Source organism: Amphiura filiformis, chromosome 2, assembly GCF_039555335.1.
Source record: "Amphiura filiformis chromosome 2, Afil_fr2py, whole genome shotgun sequence".
NCBI classification, from domain to species: Eukaryota; Metazoa; Echinodermata; class Ophiuroidea; order Amphilepidida; family Amphiuridae; genus Amphiura; species Amphiura filiformis.
The window spans coordinates 87,278,220-87,302,434 of NC_092629.1; the positions used below are offsets into that span (position 1 = coordinate 87,278,220).

General features: G+C 37.6%; 1 protein-coding gene across 1 annotated transcript; it reads right to left on the reverse strand.

The window, feature by feature from the left end:
* Positions 1-316: 316 nt before the first annotated feature.
* Positions 317-24,215, reverse strand: LOC140146771 (cytochrome P450 27C1-like). The gene is made up of 12 exons (XM_072168645.1): positions 24,111-24,215; positions 21,641-21,919; positions 14,730-14,982; positions 12,944-13,099; positions 11,381-11,571; positions 6,447-6,650; positions 5,415-5,581; positions 4,704-4,870; positions 3,843-3,921; positions 2,844-2,997; positions 2,175-2,218; positions 317-1,119 (listed from the first exon to the last, which is right to left on the reverse strand). The coding sequence occupies exons 2-12, from the start codon at positions 21,747-21,749 to the stop codon at positions 1,012-1,014; spliced, it is 1,632 nt and encodes a 543-aa protein (XP_072024746.1). The 5' UTR covers positions 21,750-21,919; positions 24,111-24,215; the 3' UTR covers positions 317-1,011.

The window sequence follows — 24,215 nt, forward strand, 5'->3', positions numbered from 1 at the left end:
AATCCACAGCAATTCAGAATTTGAACAAAGAACCTTCATCACCTTTAAATGTGTTTGCTGGCAATGTTAGCAAAAAAAACCGTTTTACAGTGGCGGGTCCTGAGACGAAAATACCTCTGTAGGTACTCAGGCGGGACCATAATGTTATCCGGACCGGCAAAGTTAAATCTTGGGGCAAAATTCCACAAAAGTGGGATTGTTGGTTCTTGCAGAGGTAGGGTAAGTTGGGGGAGGGGGAAGCTCGAGTGTTTTCATTTCAGTGTTGTGTAATATTCTAATCTTTCTTGAAAATTAACAAAGTGCACATAAATCATGGTTCTACATTCTCATTAACTTTACTAAAATCCTAAATGGACAGCACAATTTTAAAATGAATTTACATATGTACATTTCAAGTTCTTTGTATAAGACCAAGTTGTTTTCTACATAAAAGTACACAAAATACTGGAATGTTTAAGAAAAATTAAAGATTATTCTACAAATTTGCTGTAAAAATAGAGAAGTTGTCCAGAGGCTATTAAGAGTGAAGTGACAATATACCTCAAGCATGTCGATAGGCCAGTTCCTAAGGGATGAAATCAAAACTCGACCGGCGGACGACCGTCGGTTCCGGGCGGTTCAGTCCGGTTGAAGTACATACATCAAATGTATGGAGCCGGTATATAAACCATCTTGTCCAAGTAAGGCTTGTCCAATTGTCAAAAGCCATAACTCGCACATACGATGGGTGTACGGTTGGAGCCGGTTTCTATTGTTCTAAACAATGGAACGCGGTTCAACCGCCGGTCAACCGCCGGTCAACCACCGGTCGAATTTTGATTTCATTCCTAATCGTTGTTTATTAACACCGCAGTGAGATAGTCACATCACCTTGAGTTGTTGTTTTACTCAATACTGATAATTGGTTTATTTTCTGTCAATGAATTTCAGATCCATTTCACCATCAGGTGTAAGGAATAAAGTGTGTTTGCTTCCCACCTCCTTAGTGCTATCAATGTGGATTGATTCGGTTTATTTTCTGTCACTGAATTTCAGATCCATTTCACCATCAGGTGTAAGGAATATAGTGTGTTTGCTTCCCACCTCCTTGGTGGCCTCTATCTGGAACTGTTGCATGATCTGTGGAAAGATATACACATATCAGGCATGGATTTTAGAGACATGCATACTACCGTAAAACCTCGTCTACAAGCATACAGGCAGTTTTTGATGAAAGCTAAATTAATCCAGGCGCCCTCCATAAACAAAATGAGTTTGAGCAAATAAATTAATTACCGATACAAGCGTATATAAACTAGTATTATTGTAAGACCAATCTATTTTGTTGAAATATTTACGACTGTTTCGCAATTTAGCTTTCATCAAAAACACCCTATAATGTCAGTTGCAGACGAGGTTTTACGGTATACCGTTTATATAGATCTTTTAATTTGATTTGTGTAGTTAGAGATTTTGATTTGTGTAGTTAGGGAGCACGGTGGCCAAGCGGAACGGGTTCCGACTCACAATCGGATGGTTGCGGGTTCGAGCCCCTGCGACGCCATCGTGTTGTGCCCTTGAGTAAGGCTTGGGTAAGTTTTTATGGAGATTGTCCAAAGCTATGATGCTTACTAAACTTTCGGCTTCAGTTTTTAACCGTTTGCGACATACCAAATCTGTATTCGCTTTAACCAGCATATCTAAACAACCAAAAATTACATTCCAATCAAATAACTTTTATTTTTGTAGCCAAGATTAAAGAGTACAATCTTGGGTAAATTTAATATCCTGGCACGTAAGATAACAGAGATGTGATGATGGAGGTAGAACTTGTTAAATGACCATGATGACCCTCATATTTTAAACTCACTTGTAATAATATATTTATGTATTTCCTATTTTTATAATCCTCTGTTTTGTATGGAACCAAATAAAATCACTCACTCACTCACTCACTCACTCACTCACTCAATCAATCAATCAATCAATCAATCACTCAATCAATCAATCAATCAATCAATCAATCAATCAATCTCACTCACTCAATCAATCAATCAATCAATCAATCAATCAATCAATCAATCAATCAATCAATCAATCAATCAATCAATCAATCATTGCCAAATGAAACAAAGCTAAATCCTAATCCCTATTATTATTATTGACAGTAAACATGAAATTAATCAGTTACTTACTCTGGTAATAATGAGGTAAAGTTCTTGTTCTGCAAAGCGTCGACCTGCAGAAAACACACACCAAAAACAAACAAATTCATAAATACTTTGTACTTTGTTGTAAAATTACCTACGGTATTTCCTAAAGGAAGAGGCTTATAGCATCATTAATTTGATCTCCTACGCTAGTTTGTAATGTTTGAATGTTTCTATGTTCCAGTGTATGATGCGTACAAGCCTCTTCCCTTGTTTGTATAGTTCTAACACTTTGACATTTTACATGATTGAACTCAGTGCCAATTTTTTTACTGGTCAGATGACCCATGATTCACCATTTTAGGCATTTTCTTCTTTTTCAAAGTGTAAGGAGACATTAATACGGTTCATCAGAAAACGTCTCTTCCTTCAATTAATCTGTCTACCGCTTTAAACTTTACTATTATTGTAGATATTACGCTGTGGTTCCTTATTCGTTGTTGTACCTCTTAATTGTCTTATGCTGAGGAACACCAGTGAAGACAATCAGAAATGTACACATCCCGCGGATAATTTCTCCAGCCCCTCTACTTCCGGCAGTCGGGCCGGCAGTATAATAGGAAATGTTAATAAGTTTGAAATTAGTAGCATTGTGTGTTTTTATTACGTTTATTGTGAAGACCTGTGGTATAACAATAAAGGCGTATATCTTACCGATGCACATCCTGATACCAAACCCGAATGGTAACGTTGCATAGGGATGATACTTTTTGCCTCCCTGCAGCCATCTCTCAGGTCTGAACTCTAGTGGATCGTCAAAGTTCTTCTCGTCTCTTCCTGATGCTACGGTTAGACAGTTGATGGTGTTCTACAAAGGAATTGGATATACCGTAAACAGTGTATGTTAGATAGTTTACGTCACTGTGTGAAAAATAACCGGCCAATATTTGTTGTACTCTCCGAAATTCTAGACAATATAGTTTTATAACCATGCCCTAAATTTTTACCTAATTTAGATATTTGGAAATATTCGCACTTTGGTGTTTTAGTAAGTAGGGCACGTCATGGCCTGCAAAATTCCCTGTGTAAATCGAATGCAACTTTTAGTGACTATCACTCACTTGTAGACCGCTCTCTTCCGAAGGGCATTAAAGGTAAACCACTTGACGGATATTTTTGTACTTGCTGTCAATCAAGAATAATGTATACACTAAAAACTGAGTATGTGGGGCATATACAAATGTTCGTACCTCCCTGATTTGTAAATGACATATAACAGCAAAAACAGCTCCCATATCTGTCCATAACTTTGGTCAGTGCAGCGAGTCGAGGGATTTCAAGTGGTTGATTATTGATTGGCAAGTGCCATATTTGGGCATAAGTGCAGTCCACCATTCAATGTGGAGGATAGACTAGACTTTATCGATTGATTTTGCTGGAGTAGTTTCCTGTGAACCAGGTTTAAGTACTGCAAAGGTCGAATCATGTTTGCTGTGCAGAATAACTGCACTATGTGGTATTTTAGTACACCGTTACAATCGTGTAAAAAGCAGAAATTCGAGAAAAATTGTGGGCGTCGCTGGGGAGTAAATGACACATATTGGCTTTCAATGTCGGCATAAACAATTCTTTTTATAATATTCACATTGTTCATGTGCCTATTGTTCATGTGTATCTCAACAAGTTTTGGTTGAGTTCTTTTAATAAACTTACTCCTGCTGGCACATTGAATCCTTGAATGACGATATCATGATCCAGAACTCTTGCAACACCTGGAGCAACTGGAAATATTCTGCCAAAAAACAATACACAATATAATTAGTATCACATGGTTATAAACATGGGATGCTGGTTATTCCACTCTGGTTATTCAGTCCTCTGGAGTAAATCACCCCACATTAAGGTCAGTCATGTTTTCAGTTTTAACCATTTAACTAAAAACTGCAGTGTATATAAACTTCCTAATATTAATACAGAGTGTCTCATAAAAAGTGGGCCGCACCGAAAGATGTGATATTTTAACATGTGGTTTCACCAACCATTCAGTGTTTACATGAAAACCATATCATTTAGCTATCACTTGCAAAAAACAACTAATTTGATTTTGCATAGAGTGCACGTGAGCCTCAAAGGGTCAAATCGTACATTGTACGTAACAAATAATGATGGTCAACCTATTGTATTTCCTAGCCAGAGAGATCAGGCAAGGACTGGTCTTAATTACCATTATATAGCTGTCGCTAAGAACTGCTCCTGTGAAGAAAAAAATGATGTTTTCTTAAGGCGAATTTTGTACACATCTCTAGGGGACTGGTATTTGGTAATATCACCCGTGACCGTTAATACAATTTACAAGAGAGTACAGCTTTACTCTGTGACTGTATGACGTTACAAGTTAAGAGATTGCGATTTTACGCCAACTCTAACGTCTACGTTAATTGATCAATTCAAAATCACCCTACTGTAATAATTGATCATAAGTCACCGTAGAGTGTTTTGAATTGATTCAATTGGCGTACGCATAATCGTAAGCGCAAAACGCTTAAGTTCTCAATTACGAAATTGACCACTTACCTAAGCGACTCTCTGATGACTCCCTTCAAATATGGCAAGTGGTCAATATGTTCTTTAGTAGGCTGTGTTCCTTTAGGTACTGTGTTACATATTTCTTCATATAATTTCTGTTGTTTGTCTTGGTTGCGACCTAGCAAATATAACGTCCATAGTACTGTGTTGGATACCTACAGACAAAAGTAGTATAGAATGATTATAAAAAGCATTTGGAGCCAGAAGATTAAAAGGCTATTAAAAGCTATTAAAGCCGGCTCGGATAGGGTGGCCTATCGGTATACGCGGTATAGACTCTGACTCATAATCTGCGGCTGTGGGTTCGAACCACCGCGATGGTGGTATTTGCTATGATGTTGTCCCGGCATGGTTGTTTGATGGCTGGTAAAACTGAGTCATTTTTAAGAAAAGTTGAACAATGAGGGCGCTATTTATCTTAAATCTTGTTGATATTATTCAGGTCTAGAATTGAACATTTATATAATGTTTTGTTAGAAAAATTAATAAATGATCCCATCAAACAACCGTGCCGGGTTGTTGTGCCCTTAAACAAGGTTCAACCTCTATTGTCTATTTCCACCCAGGTTATCGGGAAACTTGATCGAAATGTTTCTAATGTAATGAATATTGTGTAATAATAACTTGCCATTGATTGTGACCACTGACTCAGCATTACCCTAATTAGCACTCTCACTCTCATGGATATAGCACACTTACTGTATCGATAGCAGCGGAGAACATTTCAGTCAGACTTGAGATGATTTCCTCATCGTTAAGCTTCCCCTCTCTTACTAGATATGCTACAAAACTCTCTTCTGTGATCTTCTCACCAGCGGCTACCTTGGTCTCCAAATCTCGGATTTTGTCACCGACATATTTTTCGGCTGTATAAAAGTGGAGGCAATATTTTAAAAGTAAATGAATAGAAGTTGACATCTTGGTAATTTCCGAAAGTCTTTGCAAATTTATCCAAGAATAGTTCAATCCTTCATGGAATTATTTCGTGTATTCTAATGAAGGAATAACAGCAGAAGACGTCATCATCCATGCGCACAACCCCCCCCCCCCACACACACACACACCCCCACCCACAACCCTGACCATCCGCAGCTTTGGCCTTTTTGTTTATAACTCAAGTACGGTATGTTACAGGTGGGTCAAACTCTACTTTTTCTGATATTGAGACACGGGAAATATTGTGGTGTGGATTTAAACCAAATTTGAGAAAGTTTAAAATTTCCCCTGTGTTGGGGGTTACTCCTTTGCGCGGCTACCACTTTTTAATTTGGAGAACTTGTTAAATCTGGGAATTGACACCCTTAGCAGTTCCAAAAAATAGGTGTCATGATATCACTACTTGCATGGTTCCACTATTATGCACAAATTATGTGCGAGGAGAGCCTCGAACTGGCAGCACACATGAATGAGAATCGAACCAGCCATATTACATTGTGCGTAAAGTTATGTAATTATCCTTTCATGTGATGTCAGTTCGAGGCTCTCCTTACACATAGTACATAATGGCGGAACCGTGCAAGTAGTGAATAGAAACATTTACGAAAGGTCATTAGTTCAAATCTGCCTTCAGAAGACATGACACATGCATAAAGCACAAATGAAATCCCCGGTTGAAGGAATATTGATTGACTCATTTGCTTTGTACTTGTTCCATGAATCATGTCTTCTGGAGGCAGATTTGAACTAATGACCTTTCAGAAATCGCCCTATACATCCCCAAATAATACTCACCAATCTCAAATACTGTGTCCCATGCACCCAGCACCTTCTTGTATGGTCCTGAATTTAATCGCCTATGCCAATGGATGGGTAAGGCCATAGCATGAACTGTGTCATGCGATAAAGAGTGCACACTTTGTATGAAAGCTTTTCCTTCTGGTTGGAGGTGACTGGAGAGAAGGTTGAGTTTACGATCAAAGAATACACGACTGACGGCTGCAAGAAAAAGAGACAAACATTTTGATTGAATTACTGGGGAGTGATATAGGTTAGCGGTATTACATGAAGAGTGTCTTGAGATAATAATTGGACACTTTGGATGAATCCTTCGGGTTGGAGGTGACTGGTGGAGATTGAATTTACGGTCAACGAATACACAGCTGACGGCAGTAAGAAAAATAGAAAAAACATTTTGATAGAATTGCTTGTGAGTGATATAAGTTTAGGGGTATTGCATGAAGAATGTTTGGAGATAATAAATGGACACTTTTTGGAAGAAAAAGAGGTACATTATTTTATTGAATTCCTGGGGAGTGATATAGGTTAGGGTATAATTGTATGAAGAGTGTCTTGATGTAATATATGGACATGTTGGATGAATATGTGGGATTAGAGATGACTGGAAAAGAGATTGAGTTTACGATCAAAGAAAACCCGACTGACGGCTGTGAGAAAAAGAGATACAACATTTTGATTGAATTACTGGGGAGTGATATAGGTTAGCGGTATTGCACGAAGAGTGTCTAGAGATAATAAATGGACACTTTGGATGAATCCTTCGGGTTGGTTGAGGTGACTAGAGGAGATTGAATGTACGGTCAACGAATAGAATACACGGCTGACGGCAGTAAGAAAAATAGAAAATACATTTTGATAGAATTGCTTGTGATATTGTTTAGGGGTATTGCATGAAGAATGTTTGGAGATAATAAATGGACACTTTGGATGAATCCTTCAAGTTCGGGTTGTTGGTGACTGGAGAAGAGAATGTGTTTACCATCAAGGAATACCCGACTGACGATGTAAGAAAAAGAGGTACATTATTTTATTGAATTCCTGGGGAGTGATATAGGTTAGGGTATAATTGTATGAAGAGTGTCTTGAGATTATAAATGGACACGTTGGATGAATTCGTCGGATTAGAGAGAGTACAACGTTTTGATTGAATTACTGGAGAGTGGTATAGGTTAGCGGTATTGCATGAAGAGTAGAATGACATGATGTAATAGATGGACATGTTGGATGAATCCGTCGGATTAGAGATGACTGGCGAAGAGGTTGACTTTGCGATCAAAGAACACACGACTGACGGCTGTGAGAAAAAGATGTACAACATTTTGATTGAATTACTGTAGAGTGATATAGGTTAGGGTATAATTGCATGAAGACCGTGTTGAGATAATAAATGGACACTTTGGATGAATCCTTCGGGTTGGAGGTGACTGGCGAAGAGATTGAGTTTACAATCAAAGAAAACCCGATTAACAGTTGTAAGAAAAAGAGGTACGTGATTTTGATTCAATCAATGGTGAGTGATATAGGTTATAGGTATTGCATGAAAAATGTCTTGAGATATTAAATAGACACCTCGGATATCCTTCGGGTTGGAGTTTACGATCAAGGAATACAAGACTGTAAAAACCTACAAAGGGATAAAACATTTGATTGAATTACTGTGGAGTAATATAGGTTAGGGCTATTGCATGAAGAATATCTTGTTATAATAAATGGATACTTTGGATAAATCCGTCGGGTTGGGAGTGACTGTAAAAGAGAATGATTTCACGATTATTTTGATTGAATTACTGGTGATCTAGATTATGGGTATTGCATGAAGAATGTCTTGAAATAATAAATGGACACGTTTCATGAATCCTTCGGGTTGGAGATTACTGGAGAAGAGATTGAGTTTACGATCAAAGAATACACGACTGACGGCTGTAAGGAAAAGAGGTGCAACATTTTGATTGAATTACTGGGGAGTGATATAGGTTAGAAGTATTGCATGAAGGGTGTCTAAAGTGTTGAGATAATAAATGGACACTTTGGATGAATTCTTCGGGTTGGAGGTGACTAGAGGAGATTGAATCTACGGTCAACGAATACACAGCTGACGGCAGTAAGAAAAATAGAAACATTTTGATAGAATATTTGCTTGTGAGTGATATTGGTTAGGTGTATTGCATGAAGAATGTTTGGAGATAATAAATGGACACTTTGGATGAATCCTTCAAGTTCGGGTTGTTGGTGACTGGAGAAGAGAATGGGTTTACCATCAAGGAATACCCGACTGACGATGTAAGAAAAAGAGGTACATTATTTTATTGAATTCCTGGGGAGTGATATAGGTTAGGTTGATTGCATGAAGAGTGTCTTGAGATTATAAATGGACACGTTGGATGAATTCGTCGGATTAGAGAGAGTACAACGTTTTGATTGAATTACTGGAGAGTGGTATAGGTTAGCGGTATTGCATGAAGAGTAGAATGTCTTGATGTAATAGATGGACATGTTGGATGAATCCGTCGGATTAGAGATGACTGGCGAAGAGGTTGACTTTGCGATCAAAGAACACACGACTGACGGCTGTGAGAAAAAGATGTACAACATTTTGATTGAATTACTGTAGAGTGATATAGGTTAGCGGTATAATTGCATGAAGACCGTGTTGAGATAATAAATGGACACTTTGGATGAATCCTTCGGGTTGGAGGTGACTGGCGAAGAGATTGAGTTTACAATCAAAGAAAACCCGATTAACAGTTGTAAGAAAAAGAGGTACGTGATTTTGATTCAATCAATGGTGAGTGATATAGGTTATAGGTATTGCATGAAAAATGTCTTGAGATATTAAATAGACACCTCGGATATCCTTCGGGTTGGAGTTTACGATCAAGGAATACAAGACTGTAAAACCTACAAAGGGATAAAACATTTGATTGAATTACTGTGGAGTAATATAGGTTAGGGCTATTGCATGAAGAATATCTTGTTATAATAAATGGATACTTTGGATAAATCCGTCGGGTTGGGAGTGACTGTACAAGAGAATGATTTCACGATTATTTTGATTGAATTACTGGTGATCTAGATTATGGGTATTGCATGAAGAATGTCTTGAAATAATAAATGGACACGTTTCATGAATCCTTCGGGTTGGAGATTACTGGAGAAGAGATTGAGTTTACGATCAAAGAATACACGACTGACGGCTGTAAGGAAAAGAGGTGCAACATTTTGATTGAATTACTGGGGAGTGATATAGGTTAGAAGTATTGCATGAAGGGTGTCTAAAGTGTTGAGATAATAAATGGACACTTTGGATGAATTCTTCGGGTTGGAGGTGACTAGAGGAGATTGAATCTACGGTCAACGAATACACAGCTGACGGCAGTAAGAAAAATAGAAACATTTTGATAGAATATTTGCTTGTGAGTGATATTGGTTAGGTGTATTGCATGAAGAATGTTTGGAGATAATAAATGGACACTTTGGATGAATCCTTCAAGTTCGGGTTGTTGGTGACTGGAGAAGAGAATGTGTTTACCATCAAGGAATACCCGACTGACGATGTAAGAAAAAGAGGTACATTATTTTATTCCTGGGGAGTGATATAGGTTAGGTTGATTGCATGAAGAGTGTCTTGAGATTATAAATGGACACGTTGGATGAATTCGTCGGATTAGAGAGAGTACAACGTTTTGATTGAATTACTGGAGAGTGGTATAGGTTAGCGGTATTGCATGAAGAGTAGAATGTCTTGATGTAATAGATGGACATGTTGGATGAATCCGTCGGATTAGAGATGACTGGAGAGGGGACTGAGTTTGCGATCAAAGAAAACACGACTGACGGCTGTAAGAAAAAGAGGTACAACATTTTGATTGAATTACTGGAGAGTGGTATAGGTTAGCGGTATTGCATGAAGAGTAGAATTTCTTGATGTAATAGATGGACATGTTGGATGAATCCGTCGGATTAGAGATGACTAGACTGGAGAGGGGACTGAGTTTGCGATCAAAGAAAACACGACTGACGGCTGTAAGAAAAATAGGTACAACATTTTGATTGAATTACTGGTGAGTGGTATAGGTTAGCGGTATTGCATGAAGAGTAGAATGTCTTGATGTAATAGATGGACATGTTGGATGAATCCGTCGGATTAGAGATGACTGGAGAGGGGACTGATCGAGTTTGCGATCAAAGAAAACACAACTGACGGCTGTAAGAAAAAGAGGTACAACATTTTGATTGAATTACTGGTGAGTGATATAGGTTAGCGGTCTTGAGATAATAAATAGACAATTTGGATGAATCCATCGGGTTCGTGGTGACTGGAGAGCAGATCTATCGCGAAGTGACGTAGTCAGGACTTTTTCTGAGGTGGTGAGGGGGCAAGACAACTTTCAAGGGGGGTGAGGAAAATGGACTATAAAGTACCAAAAATACATATGAATCTTAAATATCAGGGCGGTCAGTATCCCGCGAGGGGAGGAGGGGACAAGATTTGACTTCTCACAGCAGGGCCAGCTACCCCCATTGTCCCCTTGGCTATGCCATTGAGTGATTGTGAATAAATTTAACAGGCATACTACGTGTTGCAGTTAGATATCTCAACCTCTGCTATTCCGGTTGAAATCCATACACCCCGTCACCATGGTCACTACACTGCAAAAACAGTGTTTAGAGTGTGAAGGCAAGAATGTATTTAGAAACGTTATGTTTAAAATATGGATGTCAGATGTTTAGAAATTGAACACTGCATCATTGACCAATGTTCAGAAATTTGACACATGTTTAGGTTCTAAACGTGTTACAAAGTAACACACTCTCTCTCTCCCGGAACGGATTAAGGTCATGTCCTAGGTGTGTGGAATGTGGATGTATATAGGTGTGTGGAATGTGGATCTCAACCAGAATATTCCAATGCCCAATCAAATACGTACATTCCATAGCCCATTTGAAAAGCTCTTCATCTAGGTTCTTTATAACCAAATCAGGTTGTCTTGTCAGTCGCATCTTGCCGACGAGGTTTGTGATGACGTCATTCATTTCCTCCACATACCTCCCGATTTCTACAGGGCGGGAAATACGTTTGCCAAGAGCACTGCGGTGCTTATGCCATGTTTCCTGCTCTCTGTGTTAAAAAATGACAAGCACATTTTGTTATTCTAAACATTCCTTCTTTGTGCGTGGAACAACTTACGAGGCAGTTATAGCAAACTGTTTTTAAACTGTTGCGATTTGGTAGTTCACATCATCTTGCGAATTGTAGGGAGTTTTGGCAAAAATTGCATTCATCATTTCATAGCAAGTGTTGTAAAGAGGGCTGAAACAACAACACTTTTGTAAAACGTACATAACTCATTAACAACAATAAATCAAGTTTTTAAAGTATATGATTAGCATGAACTTTTGCAAAGCTTCAAAGTGCTATTTTTCAATAATATATTGATTTAGATAATGAAAATCTGAAACAAAACTTCTATTCTCTATAAGCTCACGATGGTCTGAATCCATCTGTTGTAGAAATGCCTATTGTAGATGACGACTGCTCAGTGCCAGAAGTGAGTAAGTGCAATAGCTGTCATGTGTACTGTGTGTAAATTGCCAAATGCTCACAGGGCAGCTATTGCAATTCTGGCACTGAGCAGTCCATGAGATGACCTATGATGTCACATGTTCACATTCATGACGCCCTCTCACCTTTGTTTCAGATGGACATTTTACTGTGAAAGGACCTATTATGTCATTGTTCAAGCAATACAATAAACAAATTCCACATAGCCCCCGAATGAAACGTATTTTATTATCTTTGTAATCACTCAAAAAGCATTTTGTGTGAATTTTACATCCGAACTAGGTGCTATTCAATTTTTATGGGAATTTTTATTTTACATGTTAAGTCTATGGGGGTGACGATTAAAAATGGACGGCAATATTAAAAAAACCCTAATTTTGGGCCATTTTGGACACTAAAATTACAATAAAAAAAGAATAGCACTTAGTTTGGATGTAAATTCACTCACAATGCTACCTGAGTGAGTACAAACATAATTAAATACATTTCATTCGGGGGCTATAGTAAAAACAAAAAATGTCCTATACCTTAATGGTTATGAAACAAAAGAGCTCTGCTGTTTAAAAACCAGTAGTGTCTGTGCAGACCACAAAACATATTGTCAAAACACAACGTGCAAAACCTGTTATTTTAATTGTGTGATATTATGTAGCAAATGTAAACAAGTTTGTTAACATTTTTGGTATCATTTTCATACATTGGGGTAAATTGATGATGTAGTTTCAGTTTCATTTGCAAATTTGAATTTCGTTAATTACCGAAATGATCTATTTACTGACATAATATATTGACGTGGAAATGGTACAAAATAATGTTAAACTCCATCAGTATCTGTCTAATTTTATGTTGTTTTGCCACTATATCAGAATTCACCAAATGCAAAGCAATCGCGATGTCTTTTTTAAAGACATTTCTTGTTTTAACTTACCCAAGTAGCACTCCTACTGGTTTACCTCTGACTTCTCTATGTTCTACCCATATATCTACTGGTATTCTACTGGGATATTTGCCTTGTTCGTGAAATACTGTCTGAAAATCATCTGGACTGTTGATGCAAACTAACCAACCAGTGGCCATCTGCTGTCTATCAAACATCGAAAAAAATGAGAATGTCATTAGCCGGAGATTGGTTAATTAAGAAGAAGGGTTTAGTTAGGAGAGGTGGTCTCCACAGAGGTTGAAAGTGTTTCTTTGTCAATTTAGGGGTGGTGATTCTGAATCTTGAATGTGTACTTTCATAAAAATGGAAGAAATGAGTCGTCAAATAACACAGTGTTCGAATCTCAAAGTTGGTCAATTTTGGTTAAACCAAGGGATCAATATAGCCTACATAATATATGTGTATCACTATTTTTTGCCTGGAGTCGGAGTGATCGACCCTGTAGTAGAGCCAGGGTGACTCAATAAAAGGGTTATACTCTAGAAGCAGAGTCCAGCCACTGCACGACTCTATGTCTAAAATGACTCAATTTTGGGAGTCATTCTGACTCCCTTGAAGATTCATAATTTGTTGACTTCGTTGAAGAGTCACCGTTGATGACTCTACACAGACTCCCAATATAGAGTCATTTATAGAGTCGCAGAGTGGCTGGACTCTGCTTTTAGAGTCACCCTGACTCCAGTTTGGCTTTCATTGAAGAAAAATAATAGAAAATATAAGCACCACCCTGGAGGCACTGACCAATTAACAGTCCCTTTGACATAAAAAGGCATTCTTAAACACTTGAGAACGTTCCTGCAATCTCATTGGTTCTTACCCGTGTGATATGACACGATATCACACGGGTCGGCGCGTATGCATCAACGCGATACGTGTGCTCGCTATTTGAACCAATCGGGGGCGCATAGCAACAACGGGACTGATCGATTTTAAGCCCAAGGTAGTTCCTTGTAAAATGTAGGATTTAATTTAATTAAAATTACTTACAATATTTCTATTTGAATTGAAGTGTTTAAGAATGAGAATAAACGTATTGGTTTTAGCCACTGGAGTGCATCTATCGTCTCATATAACATGGGCGACATCATTATTTAAAGTAAAACAACGAGGCGAAGCCGAGTTGTTTTACGCCAAAATAATGATGTCGCCCGTGTTATATGAGACGATAGATGCACGACAAATAGATAATTTAAATAGATAACTGTGCAGAACATTGCTTTATAAATCTGCCAGAGATACTCAAGCTGTGGATCTGACCAACATTGACCAAAGGGGACAATTATCATTAGGCAATAAAAACAAAAAAATCTTTCGATCGAACAGCAATGCTTGGTCGATCCTTATTATTTATGAAATCAATTAATTAACTATTGTTAATTGTGATAACATATGACTATTTGCTTGTATTGATATTGACCAATATAAATTTAGCATTAATTTTGATTAATTAGTTGATAGTTCGTTCATAGCAAGCATCGAAGCAGCATCGACGGTCGAGCCAAAGATCGTGGTTCTGGTGCCTGACACTAGGATTCACTACAATCTCATCTATCAGGCCACAGTTCTTTAACCCGCAATACATATTGTGCATTCACTGAATGACCTTTGACAATTTGGGTATAAAAACTCATACTCTACAAGTTGAGGTCAAATTTTACACTGTGATTGTTTAATTGCAGTTATTGTACTATGTCATTGGGATGAGGTCATTGTGGTCCATAGTGTGAGTGGTTTTGCTCACTTTGCTTATATAGAGTGGACAGACTATACTTACTTAAATATAGGTCCTAGTTGTTCAAAATATCGCAAATGTAGAGCTGAAGGCAAATCAAAGACACTCTTCCATCCCTTTGTCAGAAATCTATACACCATAGCAGGCAGACCACCAGGGATCTTCACGCTTGGAATTTCATCGAACGATCTGACTGTGTCTGTGGAGGAGACTGATGCGGCCACTCCTGAAGCCTTTCTGGTTACTGTTCTGTTTTGCTCTGGTTCATATGGGCACTGGTTGTATAATGCTTTGCCTACAATTGTATAAAACAAAACTACCAATTACTAATTATTTTTTGCAATACCCTACAGAGTACAGACAGAAACAAACATACAATAATACACATTGCGTTTTAACGGGGAACGGTGGCGCAGCGCAGCGGTTTAAGACTTCAACTCTTAATCGCGAGGTATCTCGAGGTCGTGGGTTCGCGTCCCGCGGCGTCAACATAGTGTGTACACGTCGGCCAGGTTCTCAATCCCTATTCTTCACCCCTATAGTGTCTCTCTCTACCAGGTGTCCCGGCCAGGTGTACAATGAGTGCAGGCTTTTGCCCAAAGAGCAATGCTATTAAATTGCTCCCCATGAAGGGGCACAACACTAAATCCTTCCGCATTTAGTGCAACCCTGTATACATGGTATAGTCCCGGTTAAAAATAGCGCCTGATCGAATTATATCAGCCTCTCGAGGGTACCGAATTTAAGAGAATCGTGCTTTCTTTTATATGAAAATCATAAAGTAGGACCTCTACATTAAAAATCTATTCAAAACATGTTTCAAATCGATTGTTAATAAGTGACAGGCTGTCGGAATAATATCAAGGCCGGAACTGGTAAGGGGCGAGATTGTCGGCTGAAATTCGCGAGGGGTGCTGTTCAGATGCCCGTAAGCTCCCGTAGCTCAAAAGTTTAACAATTTAAACGAAAATATCAATTCTAAATGAACCATTGGGGAGATCGGAAGTCTTTATTTAATCTACAGATGTTGCTAATTAAATTTAGACATTTTTCAAAGTCAATATCCGAGCATGTTGCAACAGATGGGAATTGAACCCGGGACCTCATGCAACAGAAGTGATGCCTGATCTAACCACTGAACCACAATTTTCAAAATACATGACCAATGACCATTGAAAAATATTGGATACTTTGTACCTATAGTGTTCCATAAATACCGTGAATATTGGGATTCACCTATGGCGCACATGGGATCCCTTGACATAACTGGATTTTTAGGCATAAACTATAAAAAGTGCCCTCTCGAAAAAATCTTACCAGCAAATAAGGTCACGGACTCTTCGTTCTTGTTTGAATTTTCAGAGGATGAGATTTACCCTAAGGCAAAGAGCCCATGTGCGTCATTAGGCGAATCAATAGGCCTACGGTATTTGTTGTTTGTAAATTTTTAATGCAATGGTGAGTCCAAATATGAACCAATGAACCATATTAAATTAGTATATTAATCAAATATGGGACAAATACCTGCAAACTGAACTATATACATATAGACTAAAGGACAACAGTTAACCTCTAATTGCATGTCAATATTGACCGATTATCGCTACACAATAGTATCAGGTTAGTTTAAATATATTAAGGGGGTACTACACCCCTGCCCAATTTTGTGTCTATTTTTGCATTTTTCTCAAAAATTACAGAGCATTGGTGACAAGTAAGATATGTATATTATAGGGGCAAGGACTACAACTACTGCATTGGAAATTTTATTTCAGCACAGACAACAGTTGTGGAGTTACAGTCAAAAATGAGGGAAAACCAATATTTGATCAATAAATCAATAACTACTTGCTTTGAATTGCTCAATTTTCAGTACAATAGTCCTTGCCCCTATAATATACATAAAACTTGTCACCAATGTGTTATAATTTTTTAGAAAAATGCAAAAATAGGCACAACATTTGCCAGGGGTGTAGTACTCCCTTAAGTTGGCTCAAAATGTGTGTACTATACTAATTTGTTATCACGGTTGTTTGATGTGATCATTTATTATTTTTTCTAACAAAACATTATTATAATGTTCAATTCTAGACCTGAATAATACCAAAAGCTATCACAATAATAAACTGTATATACACATATATTTTGTAGCAATTTTTAACGTAGATGTTCGTTTCTATATCAAATTATTCATCTTTTCTGCTTTTTTGTGGTAATTTTAATTCTATAAACTGTACATTTGTGTGCAAATTGAGGGCGCTATTTGCATATATTTTAAATTTAAATTAGCCAAATAATATGAATTATACCTTACATTTCATGATAAAATGTTTTTTTGAAAATTCCCTTGTCATTAATTTTGTTTGCTGATGTTGAGGGATTTGTTTGGCACGTCGACTTAGGTCAAAAAGGAATTATCCCACGGATTCTAGGAGGCAGACATTATGCATATGCATTTCTTTACCTCTCCATGAGGAGATGGTTAAAGAATTTTGAAAAGAAAATATTAAGAACTTGGGAGCTTTTGGATTTCCACGTTGAAGCCTATAATTATGGCACGCACACGCACCATGGACCGTAATATGGACCGCAAATACACCCCCGAATACACATAACCTTTAGGGTTTATATTGGTAAGGGTTTAGGGTTAGGTTATAGGGTTAGGTTATAGGGTTAGGGTTATAGTTAGCATATTGCGGAATGCGGATTATGTTTGCAGAAAATAAGTATCCCAAATTCCATGCCTGTAGCCAATGTAAGATATTTAAATTTGGGATAGCATCATTGATAAATAATTTGAGTAAACAAAATCTAAAGGTAAACAATATTGTGGGAGTTGTCACAAGTCGGCAAATTGGCCTTATTTCAACAGTCAGATATTGATAACATACTAACATCTTCGGTCAATATTATTATTTAGGCCTATTCTTTATGCCAGCCTTTTTGGCATATCCGCGTTACCGCGTATCGCATAGTTTCTTCCAAGTACCCGGATGGCCACAGACTATTTTGAAAATATTATATGCGCGGATGATGTGTGCGCGAGTAGTACATACGGTACATTCGGCGTAAAACGAGGAAAACATCAGTTTTGACAAAGTTGAAGCACCGCGCCGCAAAGCCCACGGCTTTCGGCTTTTACTAGCTGACTATTATGTTAGCACATCTAGGCCTATAGGCCTAGGCCTATGCTTAAAATAGGGGGTGGTGCAATAATCATGTGTAGGCCTACCCGAGCTCTTACCCGGGGCGGTCGATTATAGGGGGGGGGCAAAGATTTTGTGGCAGGCCAGGGGGGGCAAGCATTTTTGTCAGGTCGAAAGGGGACAACCGATTTTGGCAGGTCGAAAGGGGAAAGGAAAAAAGAAAATGGTGTAGGAAAACGTTAGAAACATGTAGGAAAACGTTATATATTATAGGGACATGTTGCAAAATTCCCTGCTTGTATAATTATAATGTTAAGACAATATAGGCCTAAGGTTTTAAATTGGGTTCCCCAAAGTCATGCATGTAAAGGGGGGAGGGAAGCGATTTTTGGCAGAATATTTTGAGAATTGACCACCCCGGGGTACACGTGATTATTGCACAGCTGCCCCTAAACAGAGCTGTACAAATGGATTTTATGATTTTCTGAATGAGCAAATCAATGAATAAGCCTATAAATGATAACCATTGTACTTCAATGGTTTTGTGTAGGCCTAACTATAATAGTATAGGCCTACACAAGACCATTGAAGTACAATGGTTATCATTTATAGGCTTATTCATTGATTTCCTCATTATCATAAAATCCATTTGTTCAGCTCTGTTTAGTGCAGTATAATACTGCATGGAAAGGTTTTCGATAAAAAAACCCCGATATATATATGTATTATATATACCTTAGGGTACAGACCTAACCCCAATGCTCTTTTCAATCATTGAACCACGCAGAATACTCACGAGTGAAAGCTTGTATAATAGTCTATACTTGTATGTGAAATCACTTTTACCTTTAACTCAGTAACCTTTTTTAATGTTTTTTGTGCATTTTGTCATGTAATTCATTTTCCTCTAAATTTTCGTTTGCAAGATTATTTCTACTCCCACTCGCTAGGAGTTCAATGTGTTTCATGATTTTATGAGATTCAATAATTGATAACGCTGGCTTAAGGTGGTACTACACTCCTTGATCAATTTGTGACTATTTTTGCATTTTTCTCAAAAAATAATAACACACTGGTAACAAAAGTTGTGTATAATAAATATAGGGGCAATGAGTTATACACTGGAATTTCAGTGATTCAAGACAAGCGGTACGTTATTTTTGATAAGAAAAGAGGTACCGCTAAAATGTACCTCATTTCTATATAGGCTACATAATGAATCACTGAAATTTCAGTGAAGTGATTGGATTCCTTGCCTCTATAATATTATACATAACTTTTGTTACCAGTGTGTAGTTAATTTTTTTGAAAAATGCAAAATTAGTCGCAAAATTTATTAGGGGGAGTAGTACCACCTTAAGGACATGAAATTTCAATAAGCTTTTTACAGGCCGAAAGGGGAAGCATTGTGGGCAGGTCGAAAGGGGAACAAGCGATTTTCGGCACAGATTTTGAGGGCATCTTTTCGATATTATACTGTAAAATGGCATAGAAAAACGATAGGAAAACGTTATATGCCTATTATACATGTTATATGTCAACTTTCCCGCTCGATGGGATTGAATCACATGATTTAGAATGTTAAGGGTTCACCGAAATCTGGCTTGTGCAATTGGGGGGAGGGGCAAAGATTTTTTGACATATCGTAGGCCTATAGCTGGCCAAATATTTTTTGGCACATCGCCAGGGGTGACAAGCGATTTTTGGCGGACTAATGTTGAGAATTCATCCCGGGCCGGGGTAGACCTATACACCAAATTAATGCACAGGCTCCTTTAAGGTTATACAGGATTTTGACATTTTGTGTAGGCAAATTGGCTGCACGTAGCCACCTAAAATATTTTGTTTTTCAAAAAATAAACACGGGAGGCCTAAAAATCATACTTCATCTTAAAGTTGACACTCTAATGATTATTATTGTAATACTTTTAACGTCATAGCTCATACACAAATGTACTTTGTAAGTGTTTCAATTTGTGTTCAATTTCATGAGCATGAGGTTTTTTGGGAAAGAGGCCAGGAAAATATGGGGAGAGGGTCCGATTTCATTGCGATTTCGCATATGTGTTACAAACAAACCAATGAAATAATGTACCTATTTATTCTTTCGATAGGTCCTCCTGATTTAAAACAGTAAGCTTACATGTTCACAGAATGTCAATGAAAATGATGGGGTAAATGTCGTTTTTTTTGCAACAACAATATTAATTTAGTGTGCCAATATATTGACACAATTATTCCCTACATTATTTCTTTGAAGTATCAGCTATCACATGCATATCAAAATTTTATGAATCAGCTACGGAAACATTAAAAATAATTTATTTCATCTCAGCATATCAGGCCAAATGGTCCAAAATGGAGTTCTGAGATATCCACACATTTAGTTTCAAGTACTCACATTTTCTGCTATTTCACAGTATCAATTCACAATCCCATAATATTCCAGGTGCAGTGCTCCTGTATTACTACTGATAATCCTTACTGCATGGGAAGTATCAATTGATTTTCACAAAACTTGCAGAAATTGACAAATTTCTGCCAAAACTTCCACACTATCAATATCATGTTCAAACCATGTGCTAACTTGTTTACAATGCTAGTTAATGTTGCCAGGGCCAAGGTGATAGTACTTATTTTATTGATTTTGTCTAGTATAGTGCTGGTTGAATACTCATGCTCCACTGTGCATATGCTTCAGTGATTTTAGCAATCAAATGAAAATGATAGGGTTGCCAGTTCATGCGCTGGAATAATAATCACTATAAGGGGGCACATCACTAAATAAATGTCCCATTGAAATACATGTGAAAATACAATAAAGTAACTAGGTGCATAATAATTATGAGTCCTGGGGGAGGGTAGAATGGGGGAGGGGGAGCAGTTGTTGGCAAACATTTACAGTGCATCTTTATAAGGCTTAGGAAACACTACAGAAACATTCAAATCTGCATCATAATATCTAGGCCATTTAAAGTTTCCACATTGGCAAAGTTAGGCTGGCCGAGAGCAGGGCCAGGGGAGGATGACAGGAAATGTTGGCATACCTTTTAAAATCTAACCCACGGGCCCCCATGTATATTTGGGATTCCCCCTTCCAAAGAAAATGATAGCCCCTCACACCTTCTCGTTCTTCCATGAGTTACACCAAATGCGGAAGGATTTAGTGTAGTGTCCCCTTAAAACAAGAACTGTTTTTAAAAAAGAATTAGTGCTGTGGGATATCTAGAGCAAATATTGATACACAAAAATAATTTCAAAAATACTTTGTTGATACAATTTTTCAATCTACATCTCTGAGATGTTTAATATATACATATACTTCATAAATAAAAATTAAAAAACAAAAGACAAGTTGAGTGGAATTTTCACCCTCCGTAACCTTAAGGGGGTATACCCCTAGCCAATTTTTTTTGCTTATTTTTGCGTTTTTCTCAAAAATTATAGCGCATTTGTGACACGTAAGATATGTATATTAGGGGGCAAGGACTACAACTACTGCACTGGAATTTTATTTCAGCACATACAACATGTGGAGTTACAGTCAAAAATGAGGGAAAACCAATATTTGATCAATAAATCAATAACTACTTGCTTTGAGTTGCTGAATTTTCAGTGCAGTAGTTGTATATAGTCCTTGCCCATATAATATACATATCACCAATGTGCTATAATGTTTGAGAAAAATGCAAAAATAGGCACAAAATTGGCCAGGGGTGTAGTACCCCCTTAAAGACAAGTATTATACATCGTATATCATGATATAAATTGAATGAAAATGCGAAGAAAAAACTACTTTATACTTACACGTCGATATATTTCTCACATGTTGAGTAAAAACACGCTCTACAAAATTTGTTGGAAATCTCTTCAGACCTCTGCTCCTTAAACTAAACAACATAACCTTCGACGCCATTGTCTTCTTTAAAGAATATCTTCTCAATTTGGTGAAAAATGCCTGCTACGTCCTATTCCATAAATAATTCTTTTTCAAGAAAATAATTCCCAATTCGGTGAAAAAACAAGTAGACTATACCACTCAACATGCCACGTCTCGAAAACTGCGTCTTAGTCCAAAGAGAATATCTGAAAATAATATTCAATTAAACGAACGAGCAATGAACCTATACACAAGACACTAGGATCCACAACATGCTCATTTATCAGGACAAAGTTCTTTAACCCCAATACATTTGTACATTCATTGAATGACCTTTGAAAATTTGGGTACAAAAACTCATACTCTGCAACATGAGGTCAAATTTTGCACTATTCCACTATGCTTGTTTAATTGAGGTTTTTGAACTATGACATTGGGATGAGGCTATTGTGGTCCATAGTGAGAGACACAACAATTCGTCGTGTGTGTGCAAGAAAGACGTAAGTGCAATGGCTGCCACATGTTAAATTTTGAAATTACATTTTTAGAGCAATCCTAAACCCCCCGGGGGGGGGGGGGGTACTCAAGTTTGGTTTTGGTAGGGACGTGCCGCTGAGATTTTGGAAGTAGACCCATAAATATACCAATTTTTCAAGAAATTTGGACCCATTGATACTGCCAAAAGTCAAAATTTTCGGCCGAATTTACCCAAAATTGTCTTAGTTTTTACAAATTTTCCCAAAATTTTGGGAAAATTTTGAAAATTTTAGCTAGATTAAGGAAAAATTGGACTGTTTTCCGAAAAAATTGAGAAAATTTTGAAAAAAGGACCCATTCATATACCAAAATAGGCTTTGAAAAAGGGGTCATTGATATACCAGAAGGCTGAAAATGCTACCCATGTTTGCGGCACGTCCCCGTATGGTCATTTGTACTGAGTACCCCCCCCCTGGGCCTAAAACTTGACAAAATGTTATCTCATTACGGCATTGACTTGCATTGTTCATAATGATCAAAATTGGTCCAAGGAGTATCTTATATAAGTCCCACTACTTCAAGAGTTGACGCCATAACTCTCTTTATAAGGGGGTGTCGACTGCATACGACAAGTTGGAACTTTCAAAATCTGAAATAAATTCAAAAATTTCAGAATTGTATATTTTCGTGACCATGGAATCAGCATGACAAATGCAGTAAAATGAGTACAAACAAGCTTAGTATTAGTTCAGTGGTTATTGAGATAGCTCTTGTTATTTTGAGCAAATATCTCAATAGCCTACTTGAACTTCTAATGTGGAAATCTTAATCTATACGATATATAACCATGCAGCACGCAGCAGGGTATTAACAGTGCTACATATTTTAAACTGCAAAAAGCAGCTATTGCATTTAGACTTTCTCGCACTCACAAAACAATTATCAATTTGAATAAATATACCAGTGCATGCGCACAACACTATGCAAATTTATCTATCATTTTAAAGCGTATTGATAAGAACGTGTTCTTTAATCGTCATCATCATCGCAGTACGGTGTGCAATTTGGTAAGAGTCTGTCAACGTTTGCATAATGATTTTTGATTAAGTTAAGCCGTCATTAGAACATGAACTTTGGAATTGCAAATTAATGAATGATTGACCACAAACAAGCAAAAACTGCTTTTAACGAAATAGCAAAGTACTAACATGGTATACAGGACGCGTTGTCCTTGGTCTAGACTGAGGGGGAGATTGGCGATTTTTGGCATAAATATTTGGGCACCGTTTCGATATTATGCAATACGTTCAAATATGCAACCAAATTTACCCCAAATTGGGTGCCTTTAGGGCCTGGCTTTAGGGACACTTTTGCCCAAATGCACACTGGTTTTCACTGAAAACCCACCCATCGATATACCAAAATTCCAGAAAAGGTACCCCTAAAACCGTGGCACATATCACATCCCCGTATACCTTCTTCAACCAGCTAGGCGAACCGCTTCGGGGTTCTATCCATGGTCCACTATATGATTGATACACATTTTTTTTTTGCTTCTCGAATCCAAACTACTTGAACTCAGGACTTAGAATAAGAATGTTTGGATGATGGGGCTCAATGTAATCGGTAGAAGCCACCGACCTTTTACAAAATGTTTTATTCCTTTTTTATAATATCACGAATAACAAACCCACTGGTTTTCAGTAAAACACTCAGTGCATGTAATGCAGGAACTTGATTCATGATATTGTGATAACACACTATTACCTGCATCACTGCGCGTATGTATAGTGGTGACAACTGCCACCTTTAATGCCGTGACAACTTTTAAATTCCTGTTAAAACAGGAATTTAGTTCTCTACGAAACAAAATCATCTTCAAGAATCTATATAGAATAATCAGATAATAGTGATAATTACCCCTGGAAATCAACTGAAAATACTGTTCCGTCCTGGCCAATATCTTCAGCAAACAGACAAACAAACGAATCAAATCTTTGCAAATAAAATGCGAGTGGCAGAGAT